The sequence below is a fragment of the Octopus sinensis genome, linkage group LG26 (genome assembly GCF_006345805.1).
Source record: "Octopus sinensis linkage group LG26, ASM634580v1, whole genome shotgun sequence".
Lineage (NCBI taxonomy): Eukaryota > Metazoa > Mollusca > Cephalopoda > Octopoda > Octopodidae > Octopus > Octopus sinensis.
Window position 1 is genome coordinate 21,929,630 of NC_043022.1, and position 16,423 is coordinate 21,946,052.

The 16,423-nt window shown below is 40.1% G+C and overlaps 1 protein-coding gene across 5 annotated transcripts in view; it reads right to left on the reverse strand.

Annotated features, from left to right (window-relative positions):
* The window catches only part of LOC115224915 (unconventional myosin-XVIIIa), a 324,165-nt gene that overhangs the window by 1,502 nt on the left and 306,240 nt on the right, over positions 1 to 16,423 (reverse strand). For all 5 annotated transcript variants that reach the window (XM_036513802.1, XM_029795876.2, XM_036513801.1 and 2 more), the window contains 8 exons: positions 14,958 to 15,085; positions 14,398 to 14,511; positions 13,130 to 13,246; positions 10,647 to 10,730; positions 8,659 to 8,796; positions 5,404 to 5,589; positions 4,002 to 4,147; positions 727 to 890 (listed from right to left, as the gene is read on the reverse strand). In XM_036513802.1, the coding sequence (XP_036369695.1) occupies positions 727 to 890; positions 4,002 to 4,147; positions 5,404 to 5,589; positions 8,659 to 8,796; positions 10,647 to 10,730; positions 13,130 to 13,246; positions 14,398 to 14,511; positions 14,958 to 15,085 (1,077 nt within the window). The remainder of the gene's footprint in view (positions 1 to 726; positions 891 to 4,001; positions 4,148 to 5,403; positions 5,590 to 8,658; positions 8,797 to 10,646; positions 10,731 to 13,129; positions 13,247 to 14,397; positions 14,512 to 14,957; positions 15,086 to 16,423) is intronic.

Genomic DNA, 16,423 nt, shown 5'->3' on the forward strand with positions numbered 1-16,423 from the left:
GGCCAGCAATTTTGAGTGGAGGGGGAGCATTCAATATCACTGACTCCAGTACTTGGCTGGTGGCTTATTTTAATGACCCTGAAAGGATCATAGGTAAAGTTGACCTTGGGGCTTGTACTCAAAATATAAAGAGTTGGATTTAATCAACTGTTCTATCTTACAAGATTGGTGGTCTTGTACTTATATTACAACCCTGGGGGAAGCAAAAAATAGAAATGAAATTAAAGTTGGCTAAGGCAAAGTATGTAGATAGAGAAATAGAAAGGTATAGGGTGTGTGTTTATATATATATATATATATGTATACGTGTATATATGTATGTACATATTTGTATATATGTATGTATATATATATTTGTGTATGTACATATTTGTATATATATGTGTATGTACATATTTGTATATATATATGTGTATGTACATATTTGTATATATGTATGTATATATATATATTTGTGTATGTACATATTTGTATATATGTATGTATATATATTTGTGTATGTACATATTTGTATATATGTATGTGTATGTATCTATATGTGTATATGCACATGCACAGAAATTCTATTTCTAGCAGGTCAGGAAATCATATAGGTACAGCCCAGAGTGTATACATACACACAGATAGATGTTTGCAAGCACGTGCGTGTGTGTGTGCAAGAGAGGGACCGAAAGGGACAGACAGAGAAATGTGTGTGTGTGGTGATGATGGGTTAAGTATACTAACCTTTATTGAATGTTAATGTTTCTGCTCCAAACTGGGCGTCTTGTTCATAGCTTGTCCCTGATATTGACCTTGACCTCTCATTACTGCTGTCATACACACTTGAAACTGGTTTATGGTTTGACAGAAAGGTGTCGTCCAGATCATCTTCAAAATCCTCTTCATCACTAAATATAGAAAAACGAAAAACAGTGAGCTGGAGTCACAAAACTATACTATAGATGCAGCATGAAGCTTTGTCAGCGAACAGGTCGCGGTCTCAAAGCGACGAAAATGTTTTGACAAATTAAATTTAAATGTTGAAGTGAATCTAACGGTTTTTGTGTGTTTCTTAAATGGCTTATAAACATCTTCCACGCTGCAATTGTTTTCATTCCAGCACATGATCTCAGATCAAGTCACTCGCTATGCAAGTACATCTCCGTAATATACTATAGAATAAATGGTAAATGCTTCCTTCTCTTTTTCTCATTCAACTGATATTCTCTGAGTCTCACTCCTTACCCCCAATCTGTCACATTATTCTCATTTCATTGCATTCACCTTTTCCATTGCTCTTCTATCTGATTCTTTCTCCCTCTGAGATCTCTTCAAGACTTAGATAGGATGGGGTTATCGCCCTTAGATTCGTTCCAGTCGGCAATATCTATGGCTCTAATTAACAAATCGGGAATCCACGAGTCGTTGATTAGAGCTGTAAAATATTTGCTGACCGGAACCAATTTAAGGGCAATAATCCCATCCCAAGTAAAGCATGGAAATTTGTTTTTTGCTTACAAAATTAACTGACTGTAACGTTTTTCTATCTCCTGTTTGAAAAGTGGTCATACGCCTGCAGCCATCAGTCTAAGGAGCTGTCTATAAGGTTAAGCGCTTTATAGCGGCCGTCGTTGGCTGTTCAAGTGCTTGTTATTAAATGGAAAAATAGTATGAATCACCATAAAACATTTTTGCATATAAAAATACTGGGTACTACTAGCGAACAGTGCACGCACACATGTAGTCGCGCCTCCACGTTAGCTAGTCGTGACTAGTCGATCCTGCAACGACTACCTAGCAAAGTAAATAAAACACAAAATGAATAATTTTTTTTTACACGAAGTAAATAATTTTTGTTAAACAAAGTAAATAAAACACAAAAACACAAAGTAATTAATTATTTAAACAAAGTAAATAATACACAAAAATACGAAGTAAGGATCGACTAGTCATGACTAGCTAGCGCGTGCGCGCACCGGCACCACAGTTCGCTAGTAGTACCAAAATATTGTTTGTTCTGTGTTCGACTTTTGGGGTGGAAGCATGTGGTAAGATACAAAAAAAAAAACGTATGTTTACATACAAGGAAAGTTCTGTTTTTAGCTTATGTACTGAAAGAAGTAACATGTGAACAGGTCGCGGTCTTAAAGCGACGAAAATATTTTGACAAATTAAACTTAAATGTTGAAGTGAATCGAACGGCTTTTGTGTGTTTCTTAAATGGCTTATAAACACCTTCCACGCTGTAAATATTTATATTACAGTATGTATAAATGTGTGTGAAGAGACCAGTTTGAGAATACGTATGTGATAACAAATTAATCTTCGTTTACAAACCGTGTCTTGTGCTGAGGTGAATGGACAGGTAACACATTGAATGTGAAGCTGCACTGAAAACGTGTCTTCGTTTCTTCAGTGTATCAGAACGAGGCTGGTGTATCAAAACGAGGCTAGCTACATCATCAATATATTGGTCTGCTGTGCAGGACATCTGTAGCACGTCTGGTCACATTACTATGCCTAAGTTATGTAGCTTTGCTACAGCTTTATAGATATGAAATCAGTGGTCATTCTATGACCAGCCATATAATTAACTTCTTGTAAAGTACATTACTGCTCCAATATTTAGTGTGCTACTTTTTTGGATGGATATATATATATATATACACACACACACACACATATATAGACATACATACACACATATATACACGTGTGTATATATATATATATATATATATATAGTTAATCCAAACAAGAAAGCACAAAAAACACAACAACGAGAGGACGTGGAACAAATATAGTATTACTGGACGCTCATGAAAGAAGGGGGGTTTAACGTTTCGAGCGGAGCTCTTCGTCGGAAACATAGAAGGAAAGACAGAGGAAAACACACACATATATATATACATATATATACAGGAGCAAAACGGCCACGTTCGGATGGTTCGCTTACATGCCACCGGCACTGGTATCACAGCTACAATTTCCATTGATGTTGGTTGATTTCGATTTCAATTCTGATTCTTGCTTGCCTCAACAGGTCTTCACAAGTAGAGTTTTGTCTCCCAAGAAGGAAAGATATGCATAAGTGGACTGGCTACATCCCAGGTAGAGGCCATGGGTTATGGTCTCACTTCTCCTGCCGGGTCTTCTCACGTACAGCATACTTCCAGAGGTCTCGGTCTCTAGTCATTTCCTCGGTGAGACCTAAAGTTCGAAGGTCGTGCTTCACTACGTTGTCCCAGGTTTTCCTGGGTCTACCCCTTCCACAGGTTCCCTCAACCGCTAGGGTGTGGCACTTTTTCACACAACTATCTTCATCCATTCTCGTCACATGACCATACCAGTGCAAACGTCTCTCTTGCACACCACAACTGATGCTTCTTAGGTCCATCTTTTCTCTCAAGGTACTTACACACTGTCAAGTATGAACACTGACTTTACACATCCGTCGGAGCATACTGGCTTCATTTCTTGCGAGCTTAGGCATATCCTCAGCAGTCACGGCCCATGTTTCACTACCATGTAGCATGGCTGTTCGTACACATGCATCATACAGTCTGCCTTTTACTCTGAGCGAGAGGCCTTTTGTCACCAGCAGGGGTAAGAGCTCTCTGAACTTTGCCCAGGCTATTCTTACTCTAGCAGTTACACTTTCAGCACACCCACCCCTGCTACTGACTTGGTCACCTAGGTAACGGAAACTATCAACTATTTCTAGTTTTTCGCCCTGGAATGTGGTGGAAGTTGGTCTTTGCGCATTTTCAGTGTTTATTGCTCCTGAGCATGGAAAGCGGACATTAAATGATGATGATGATATATATACATACATACACACCTACATATATACATACACATACATATATACATACACACTCATACATTACATGCATGCACACACACATATATATATACACACACATACACATGAAGTATACAATATATAAGTATAAATACAATAGATATGTACAAAGTATATACATGTATATACACACAATGGACAGTAGATAACTTACCTGTAAGACAGGTAACTCTCGTCATCTTCATCAGTCTCAACACTTTCTTCCAGAGCTGCCTGCAGTCCAGAAATCCTCTTAAAGGCCAACTTCAGGTCAGACTGGCTCTGGTCATAATCAATCTCTAAGTCTGTCAAACGACTTTCCTGAAATACATACACACACAATCAGGTCACAAAAGGTAAAAATGACTTAAAAAAAACATAATTTAATGAAACTACAAATTACTGGTTGGTATAATAATTAATTAATGGTTGGGAGAATGAAGTTGAAGAGTTGGGCTGATAATTATGTGGCCACATGTTCAAACATCACCATAGCTACAACACGCAGTTGTAGGAAGGAGATACCTTCTTAATGGTAGCAACAGAAAAACAAGGGCACCAAGCAACCTTGGAAAAAAAAACATGCAAAATAGGGGAAAAAAAAACGAAAAAAAAACAAGCCCGTTACATTTCGTGTCACCACATCTGTTACAGTGTCATCATAACCTTGCTACAAAGACAGTGTAACACAGCCAAGCCTGTTACACAATCATGTTTTAAAAGCTGTGTAACAAAAGTAATCGTGGTACACAGTGGCACATCATAACTATGCAGCAAATAGAGTCACAAAACCGAACCACATCTATATATATAAAACTCAACTTGTGTGTCTGTGAGTTTAACTTCCCGGCACATCTCCTCCTAGCCAACAAATCGTAGAACCAACAAAAATGGCTCACTTAAAGTTTAGGTGAATGAAAATTGAACTGCGCTATTTCTGTTCTGAAATTCATCTCACAAGTGCAAAAATCGATAATGTGTTTGTTTAGGCCTTATCCCATGCATTGAATAGTGAACTTTACTCAGTCAGCTGTTTGACGTGAACTGTGTTCATCATGCGTGCAAGCATGCGTAAATTGCATGAAAAATAAAAAAGCATGATATAAAAACGAATTGCCGTAAACATTGTAGAAATTCAGCAAAGAAATGAATTTTCGGGATGTATAATGGAGGGTTTTTTCGTATTAATCATTTGGACTTTGTGAACACATACCAATTGTTTTCATAACATTTTTAACGTTTTGAATTAAATGTGACCATTTTGCATTGAGTCTGCAGTTTAAATCACTTTAACCAAATTTTAGCAGGCCGGATTTTTGATCATCACGATACATCGCCAGCGACTCCCTGAAACTCTCCCCTGAAATCCCCGTTGAGAAATCTATAATATATATATAATAATACTTTGAATGTGACTCCTGAGAAAGAGTAAAAGTAATTATCCGATGAACGACGGGTATTACTGCTAGTTATTTTATATTTCTGAGATGAGCATTTTATATACCAAATTTATGTACCAAACAATGTCACTAAAAATACTGAAAAACAACAAAGGCATGTGATATGATATATATTACCAGTTCCTGTTTCTTGTGATTTGTCTCTAATTCTCTCTTTTGTAGTTCTCCCGTCTCCTCCCGGATGTCCCTTATCTGTCGTTGCAGCTTCTTCTGCTTCTCTTCAGACTGGTGCCTCAATTCGGCCACACGGTCACGCTCCTCCATCACCTTCTCCAGCTGTTCTTTCATCCGAGCCAAATTTGACTGGAAATATATCATATAATTATGTATATATGTGTGTGTATACTTCAGTGAGTGAGTGTGTGTGTATGTGTGCATGTACATACGCATGTGCATGCTTATATATGCGATGGCTGTCAACTCATAACTGAGAAAGACCAACCACTGACCATAAAAAACATTATACACTCAGACACAATTATACTTCAGACTTGTGGCTCCACTGGTGACTAAAGGAAACATTTTTTCACGCTGAGAGTTGCTGAAGCATGGAACAAACTGCCAGCATCGGTTGTCGGAGCACTGCATCCTTCAAAACTTCCATTCTTTCTGAGATTTGCCAACACTACACCTGATTTCCTCCCCTCCATACATACGCAAGCATGTATCTGACTCATACATCATTCGCTTTCCAAACATTTGTACATTACTGCATACACTTTATACGCACTTTCTGACAAGTTGTGGTGCACCTGAGCACTGTATACAATAATTTCATAATTATTGTTTTAAAGAGCCCTGCTTGTCCACAGATATTGCAGACAAAGCGTCCTCCATTCACTACACTGGCAAGTTATTTTTGAGCAGCTTGCTTAAATCCTGCATAAAAACTGTGACTTTTCTCCACTCGTGGCAACGACAAGCAATGCTCTCCCAATTGACCTTCAACAATTCACATGTTTTCAACAAGGACTTTACACAATCCTTATATTGTAGCCTCGGTCTCTGCTGGGGATGCTTTTCACAAGCAAGTTCACCATACATACAAGTATCTGCTTAAGGATCCCTTTATTGTTCATCTGAACAAGATGTCCAGTCCAACATAAATAGTACTTGTGTGCCACCACCTCATGAGCTCTGTGTCTGGAGCCTGCAAGGACCAGCCAAATTTTCAGAATGTGTCTCAACCATCTCTGATGGAAGCATTCAACGGCCTTTCAATGATATTTCATCATCCAAGGAGTGAGAACAGCTGAGTTTGCTGCTCAGGTTGACAAACTTATCTACCACCTTCAGCACTGTTTCTTCAACTATAATAGATGGTTTCCTGGTGCAGGCTCGAACATTACAACAGTCTTGTCCGAGGTAATGCTGAGTCCAAATATCTCACAAGGTACAGAAATATGATTCATGAGAATTTGCATATCTTCAACTGTACGAGCAGCTAAGTTGCAATCATTCACATAAAGGAGGTCATGAATAATGGACTGAAAATATTTTGAATTGGCAGCAAATAGATGTAAGTTGAAGGGATGACCAGAAGTTCGATACCTCACATATATCCCAGAAGAATACTCCACAGCAAAAGCATAAGTGAGAGTAACAACAAAATACAAGGAAAGGAAAGATGGGGCAAGGATATTCCTTGCATGACACCATTCTCTACATGCCACCACCAACACTACCTCATGCCTCCAAGCCACTATGACATCATTTATTTATCAATATAAAGTGACATGGACAACCAAGTTTGTTGAGTATTTTTCACAAGGCAGTATTCACAGTATTGAAGGTTTGGGTTAAATCAAGGAAAACCTGGACAAGATCCATATTCTGCTCACAGCACTTGCCCTGCATCTGTCATGCTGTGAAAATTATATCCATTATATATATATATATTTTTTTTTTTATATATAGAGGGCATTATATATCTACCTGACAATTTCTTGTTAAGTTTTCCTTATTAAGTAGTTGTCCTTAATTGCTAAATTTTTATTCCGAAAAAACTTTTCCTCTCCCGAAATGCAATTCGTAAAAGTTTGCCATTTACCCGGATGTAATATATGTAAACTCACCCATGTGCTTCGTTGATGTTGGTCAGTTAGCTGATCGGCTTAAGCGGGGCAGGGTCGTTGTTTATTTATAATACATTCAGGCCTGCTGATGATTACGTAAGTATGAAATCACTGTGATACAGGTCTATATTTTTAAATGTCTTACTTTGAAAAATTGCATTCGGTGGGATTAGTAATATTTTTGGTAGAAATGACTGATTGTCCCTCTTAGCGTTTGGCATGTATGTATAATGCCTTCTGGCATGTATATATAATGCCCTCTATATATAAATTAATATGTTCAATAAGAAATAATTATTTTCGAAATTTTTTCTCTTATGAGGTTTTTACGCTATCTACCTGACAATTTCTTGTTAAGTTTTCCTTATTAAGTAGTTGTCCTTAATTGCTAAATATATATATATATATATATATATATATATATAGAAGAGAGAGAATCTTATATTAAATTTCTGAGCGAATATAAACATTAGCAGTACAGAACTGTAACATATATCTGCCAACTAAGTATGGCGTCCTATACAGGGCAGTGCTACTGATGTTTATATATATATATACACACACACACATACATACATACATATTAGTTTTAAGTCCCTTTTACCATGATGGAACATATTGAGGCAGCAGGTTTTCTATGGCTGGATGCCCTTCCTGTTGCCAACCCTCACTTGTTTCCAAGTAAGGTAATATTTCCCAGTGTTCAGACAAATTCCTGCAGTATATTAGACATGAATAATACAATCATTTACCACCTCACATGATATCAAGACACAAACACACACACACGATGGGCTTCTTTCAGTTTCCATCTGCCAAATCCATTCAGAAGGCTTTGTTTGCCCTGGAGCTATTGTAGAAGACACTTGTCCAAGGTGCTGCATATTGAGACTGAACCTAGAACCATATGGTTGTGAAGCAAACTTCTTAACCACACAGCCATACCAGCACCTATACATGTTTAAGTGTATGTGCATGTGTATGTGAAAGGTAGGAGAGTCCAGTTTGCTGGACATTGTTGCAGAGCTGAAAAAGAAGTAATTTCTGCTCTTCTCCTCTGGAAGCCATCTACTCGCAATACCAGAGGGCGCACACTCTCCTACCCTGATGTAATCTCCAGGGATACAGGCATCCAGCAACAGGACCTCCGTAATGCCATGATGGACCGTGAAGTCTGGCGTAGCATGGTAAATTCCATTGTTTCGACCACGGTCGAACAATGATGATGATATAAGGACACATGCACACCTGTCAATACACTTACAGGAATATGAATGATAGATAACTGCCAACTCACCTCTAACCGGTGTCTTGTTGAAGTCTCGAGTTCCAGCTTTGACTCTACCTCTCTCACTTTACTCTCCAGTCGCGATACCTGTGTCTTACTTACAGTTTGGTCTTCGTTAGACTCTACTTTGGTGGTCAAACTGGAAATCTACAAATAAAAGAAAATAACAGCTACACTTTACAATGTACATGTGAGTGTGACAAAGTGTGACAAGGTGTGAAGATGACTCTAACCATATACAAGGGGCTGCTGAAAAGTTCCTGGTTTTAAGGGTATCGTGAAAGGGCCTGGCTGGAGGCCCAACCTTCCGAGTTTTTTTTAAGGGCTTAGGAAAACTGAAAGAATGCTGCAATAAGTGAGTGAATCTGAGAGAGGAATATACTCTTTTACTTGTTTCAGTCATTTGACTGCGGCCATGCTGGAGCACCGCCTTTAGTCGAGCAAATCGACCCCGGGACTTATTCTTTGTAAGCCCAGTACTTATTCTATCGGTCTCTTTTTGCCGAACCGCTAAGTGACGGTGACATAAACACACCAGCATCGGTTGTCAAGCAATGCTAGAGGGACAAACACAGACACACAAACATATACACACACATACATATATATATATATATATATATATATATACATATATACGACAGGCTTCTTTCAGTTTCCGTCTACCAAATCCACTCACAAGGCTTTGGTCGGCCCGGGACTATAGCAGAAGACACTTGCCCAAGATGCCACGCAGTGGGACTGAACCCAGAACCATGTGGTTGGTAAGCAAGCTACTTACCACACAGCCACTCCTGCGCCTATGTTGAACAAACTCACAATTAACAACTGATCTTCATGTATTTTCTTTCACTCAAAGCTAGGACCCTCTCATAAATGTGCCAGTAAACAGGTAGCCGTATTGACCTATTTACAAAAAGTTAAATATGCCTATAAACAGATGTAACTGTAAACTAATAGTTCAGACCATAAACACATACATGTACCCATAAAAAACGCAAGTGGAGAACCTATAAAGGCATAGGTGTGCCAGTAAAAAAGATGTGCTAATAAACAGAGTGAGGTACCTGTAAACAGGGAGATGTCCTTAAGAAGGCAGATGTGTTTGTAATTATACAGGTGTGTATAGACACATCAACCTAATAGGTAGATGTGTCTATGCTAAGGGAAGTATGTTTATGATTATGTATAAATCAATTCGATGACTGGCATTCGTGCTAGCGGGGTGCAAAGAGCCCCATATGAGTGTGATCGTTGACAGAGCGGCTATTCGAGTATGATCGTTACCAGCGTCGCCTTACTGGCACTTATGCCTGTGCTAGTAGGGTGCCAAGAACACCATCCGAGCGTGATCGTTGTGATCTTTGCCAGAACAGCCAACTGGCTTCAGTACCCGTGGCACGTATAGGGCACCATTCAAGCGTGATCGTTACCAGTGCCGCCTGACTGGCCCCCGTGCCAGTGGCATGTAAAAAGCACCCACTACACTCTCGGAGTAGTTGGTGTTAGGAAGGGCATCCAGCTGTAGAAACTCTGCCAGATCAAGATTGGAGCCTGGTGCAGCCATCTGGCTCGCCAGCCCTCAGTCAAAATCGTCCAACCCATGCTAGCATGGAAAGCGGACGTTAAACAATGATGATGATGATGATAATGTCTCTAATTAGGCAGGTGTATTTGTAATGAGATGGTTGCATCTTTATCAGAGTGCATGTACTGATATCTGGGTAGGTGAGTCTGTAACAAGTTAGGTGTGTTTAGGCAGTACCCCAGTATGGCAACAGTCTAATGACTGAAACAAGTAAAAAAAATATGTCTATAACTAAATAAATGTATTTATTACAATGTAGGGGTGTCTACAATGCAGGTTTGTCTATGAAAAGCTAGGTGCAACCATAAGAATGGTGATTAGAGACATTTAGTCTTATACAGAGAATCAAAGAAACATTTAATTTAACAAAGCAGATAAAGAATACGACAATAAAAGCCTTTTTGCTTACTTCAGACTTCAGTTTCTCATTCTCAGCTTGAAGTTCATCATTATGTCGGAGATGTTCTGATATTGTCATCTGATCAAGTGCTTGCTACAAATTAAGAAAAGCACAACAATAAACAAATATGAACATGCAATAATAACTATGTCAATCTACAGAAATACATACATTTTATTTTGTCTTTTCCTCTTCTCTCCTTGAGGTGTATGAACATTTAATGTGGTTTTAGAGTCAGATTCTGGCTGCTATTTTCAGCATGGCGGTATCTCGTAGATACCCTAAGTTATAATTTTAATAATAATTATTACCGTTGAAGGTTTATATTTCCATGCTAGCCACTTGATAAGATCGATATTTAATTTAAATTAACAATCTTATCCTTAATCTAATTCATCCAGTAATATTCTCACGCAAATTTGTCTGATCTCTAGTGGTTAAGCTGTTTATTATTATTATTATTAGTATTATCCCTTTGACCCCCAGTCGACAATTTGTTTATTAGTATTATTATTTCGCCTCATATTGCATATTCTGTATAATTTATTAGTTATTGTTGACCATCGGTTTCCGGCCTCGTGTCTCGCTAAATACAGAATAGATATTTAAGTTTCTCCATACAGGATTTTTTCAATGGCGGCCGATTTTCGCGGGGTTCCACTATTCCCTTCTCTCTCTCCCTCTTTTATGTTGTCTGCCCTCCCCCCCTTCCTTTCCCCCCTTCCATTGCTAAGAGCATTTTTAAGCCAGCCTGTCAATTCAACCTTCGCATATTCCCGGTGCACCCGCCCTTGCCCACCCCCACCACCATACCGGATATCTCTATATTTTTGCTCCATCTATACCGGATGTCGCTTCTCCCACCACCATTATAGGTGTCTACTCTTCGAACCCCCCTCTTCAATACGCTATTTCACCATGCATTACCCCTCTCGTGATATCCTACGTTCTACTTGTCTAGAACCTGTCATCGTTTCTCCGAACACCCCTCCCCACTGGTGCTCCCCTATATTTCTGCACCCTCCCCCCCACATAAAAAGCACCATCCGAATGTGGCCGATGCCAGCACCGCCCCGACTGGCTTCTGTGCAGGTGGCACATAAAAAGCACCAACTGACCGTGGCCGATGCCAGACCCCTCTGGCACCTGTGCAGGTGGCACGTAAAAAGCACCCACTACACTCGCGGAGTGGTTGGCGTTAGGAAGGGCATCCAGCTGTAGAAACACTGCCAGACCAGACTGGAGCCTGGGGCAGCCCCTGGCTCCCCAGACCCCGGTCGAAACCGTCCAACCCGTGCTAGCGCGGAAAACGGACGTTAAACGATGATGATGATGATGATGATGATACAATAGGTTTGTAGAAATAGTATCCACTATATCTGACTTGGATGTATTAGACTCATGAAGGATAGCAGAGCAGTGATTTATCAACTAGAGAGAGAAGAAAATATGCAGTCTCCCAAAGGACTTTTGAGAAGATATATCCCATCTTCTTCTCCAGTTGGTAGCATAAAATATGAGCTGAGTCAAGCTGTTTCTTTCTCCTCAAGCATATTAATCCATTCAAGAATTAAATTCTTAATTCAAGGTATTATCTTCAGTTTCAATCAGATTTGGTAAGTCATTAGATTTTAATTTTCCTTCTCTGTCTCAGAGGGAAATTCAAAAGCCTTAAGGATTCACTGTGTAAGGCATTTTGTATTCTGCTTCACATATGTGCATGCATGTGTCGTAGCACTCCGTTGGTTATGATGACGAGGGTTCCAGTTGATCCGATCAACGGAACAGCCAGCTTGTGGAATTAACGTGCAAGTGGTTGAGCACTCCACAGACATGTGTATCCTTAACATAGTTCTCAGGGAGATTCAGCCTGCTTGTGAAATTAACGTGCAAGTGGTTGAGCACTCCACAGACACGTGTATCCTTAACATAGTTCTCAGGGAGATTCAGCCTGCTTGTGAAATTAACGTGCAAGTGGTTGAGCACTCCACAGACATGTGTACCCTTAACATAGTTCTCGGGGAGATTCAGCACGACAAAGCTGGCCCGTTGAAATACATGTACAATAGAACAGGAAGAAAGAATGAGAGAAAGTTGTAGTGAAAGAGTACAGCAGGGTTCGCCACCACCCCCTGCCAGAGCCTCGAGGCGCTTTAGGTGTTTCTGCTCAATAAACACTCACAATGCCCGGTCTGGGAATTGAAACTGTGACCCTATGACTGCAAGTCTGCTGCCCTAACCACCGGGCCATTGCACCTCCATCGTATGTGTGTAAAGGTGTGAAGTGAGTATAGAGATGAGAGATAGGTATAAGGTTTGGAGTAACTACAGATGTGGAATAACTAGAGTAAAATGAGACAAGTGGAAAGATGAGGAGTAAAAAAAAAAAAGAGGTGTTGGGTTATGTATAGAGAGGGGGAATAAGGGTGGAGACATGGCGGAAAAGTGTGTGGGTGTGTGTGGGGGGAAGGATAAAATAAAAATTAACCAACCTGACGGACAGCTGCTTTGTATTTGGCCATTATTTCGTTCATGTCTTCTTCAGCCTCTTCTGTCCGACTCTGGACATCCGTCAACTCCCGCAACACTGTCATGTAACGTGTCTCAGCCTGTACAAGGTCAAAGATAGACATTTCAAATATTTAACAGAAGCGATGATATTATTTCTGGTTGAAATGAATAGACAACTTACCTTCTATAGTGTAGCATGGGTAGATTACTCTAATGGTGGGCAGGTGTCACAGGTAAGTAGTTTGTGTATATATATATATATATATATTCACACGCACATACATACTCTCTTATACACACACGCACCTTTGTGTTGGGGGCACCTTCGTATTGGAAGTTACTTGACCCTGTTATCTCCCCTACTGTCCCTCTCGTGTCTGACCACTGTCCGAAGTCAGGATGCCACGATAGATCGTTAGCTCCTACACACATTTTTTTCTCTCCTTGTTTATTTCTGTGTGTCTTTCTGTTGAAGAGCATAGGCTCGAAACGTAAAAGGCTTTTTCTATTCCTGAGCGCTATACGCACACATACACACACGGCAGTAACTTCCGCCTACCGAATTCAATCACAAAGCTTCGGTCGGCTCGGGGCTATAGTGGAAGACACCTACCCAAAGTGCCACGCAGTGGGACTGAACCCGAAACCATGTAGCTAGGAAGCAAGCTCCCTAACCACACAGCCATATAAATATATACTCTCTCTCTTTTTACTCTTTTACTTGTTTCAGTCAGTTGACTGCGGCCATGCTGGAGCACCGCCTTTAGTCGAGCAAATTGACCCCGGGACTAATTCTTTGTAAGCCCAGTACTTTTTCTATCGGTCTCTTTTGACGAACCGCTAAGTGACGGGGACGTAAACACACCAGCATCGGTTGTCAAGCAATGCTAGAGGGACAAACACAGACACACAAACATACATACACACAAACACACACATATATATATATATACACATATATACGACAGGCTTCTTTCAGTTTCCGTCTACCAAATCCACTCACAAGGCTTTGGTCGGCCCGAGGCTATAGCAGAAGACACTTGCCCAAGATGCCACGCAGTGGACTGAACCCGGAACCATGTGGTTGGTTAGCAAGCTACTTACCACACAGCCACTCCTGCGCCTATATATATATATATATATATATATATATATATATATATATATATATATCATATATCCAAAAGCAGTGCAATAAAATGATATAAAAGCGGGACCATGGTGATCTGGGATGTGACAAAATACTTACATCTTGTTTTCCTTTCGACATCTCTTCAAGCTGCTGTTGTAGTTCTTCCAGCTCTATTTCTAGATTCTTCTTAGCTTTCACAGCAGAGGCAGCAGTAAAGGCTGCGTCTTCCAACTGAAACACACATAAGAGAAACCTGAATGGTCACTGGAAGGAAATGTTGATAACTGCCATTCTAACTTTACTATAACAAAACACCACCTTCTTTTCTCTCTCCATCAACGATTATAACCAGAACATCATCATCATAATTATCACCATCATTTAATGTCTTGTTGTCAGACTGCCCTTATGAATGCCCAGCATCAAATACTGTCTATGTAATCTCAAATTTTAAAATAAACTCACAATTTTCTTATGTTTCCTTAAACATTCTCTAGAACAATACTATATGCAAAATCAAATATATGACGATACAGTTCTATATTTAAGAGATGAGGAATTATGTACATTATGTATGACGACAACGATGACAACAACAACAACTATGACGTGTCATAAATCATCCCTAGCAATCAGATAGTTTAGTTTTGTTAGACTGAAAGAAGCACAGCTCTTACCTGATTCCTCAGTTGACGTATTGTTGCTTTAGAGCTTTCAGTACTTTGCTGTTTCTGAATAACAATTTCGGCATCTCGGAGGAGGGCTTTGGTACGACGAAGATCTTTTTTCAGTTTCCTTTCATTATCTGAGAACGGAAGCAGAGAAACAAAGATGACATTACCGAAACAAACTCCCAAAAACCTTTAAGAAGAAATGCTCCCTTATGAAGTTCCAGATTAGGGTCATTGCAAGGTGTATCTACACCTTCTCCCAACTCCACTTCCCAACTGGCGGAAACACGCGGGCGGGCAGCTGAAGACCTGGATTACGACGATCAAGGAGGACCTCTCCGTGCTCACGGGACCGCAGGTGGTCGGCCTGTGCTGATGGAACCGTGACTGGCTTGCTATCTCCAGTGAACTGATGCAGGACCGTCATGCGTGGGCTGCCATGGTTCGAGATGCCTCGAGGGTGGTAGAAGAAGCCGACTCAACCCGCCCAGGGTGAATGTTGCCACAAGTACAAGTAAGTATCTAGGGATGTGATTGGAGTCAACCAAGGTCACTGTACCCATTTAGGCACGTATATAATACTGTTAAATCAGGGTCATTGTATCCTGTATGTATGGATGTAATGGGGTCAAACAAACAAAACTTTGTTAGTCTAACTCACAGTCTGGTCATGGTTGAATGAAGTTACATTGAAATTCTTTTGATTTATAACAGCAGATTAAAATTTCATTGTAGCTGATCCTGACACTGACCACTAGTACAGGTAACAATGACACACTACTTTTGTTATCAGATCATAAGAAATACTGACTATATAACGGTTACTGCTGGAATGCTAAGGATAATTTGTATTTTTTTTTCTGTCAGCAAGTGGTTCTTGAGTTGTACAAGTGTTTATCACCATAATCCAATTATGTACAAATGTCTTTTATAGGTGACCTTTTGCAAGGTCTCTGAGATTGGTAAGTGATAAGGAAGCAGTTATTCTCAGGCCAGTGACCTGTCTAACTCTAACAGCCAGTCCAAAGTCCAGTTGAGAAAGGAGAGTGATAGGTGTCATCATCATCATTGTTTAGCGTCCGCTTTCCATGCTGGCATGGGTTGGACGGTGCAACTGGGGTCTGGGAAGCCAGAAGGCTGCACCAGGCCCAGTCTGATCTGGCAATGTTTCTATGGCTGGATGCCCTTCCTAATGCCAACCACTCCATGAGTGGTGTAGGTTTAGTAATCCTGCACTGTCAGGTGTCTGCAATGTTACAGAAATGCCAACAAGAGAATTATATGTCATTGTGAGGAGAGGTAGTTGTCAGAGACCACACCTGAGCAATGTAGTGAAAGATGAAAGGAAGCTACAATATGAAACAACCTTCTCTCACCAAGGCAGAACAAAAACAAATATGGAAAAAGGTTCACAGAAACTGAAGCACTGGCAGGCAGCTATACCAGGGGGCCAATTGCAATTCATTGTTAAA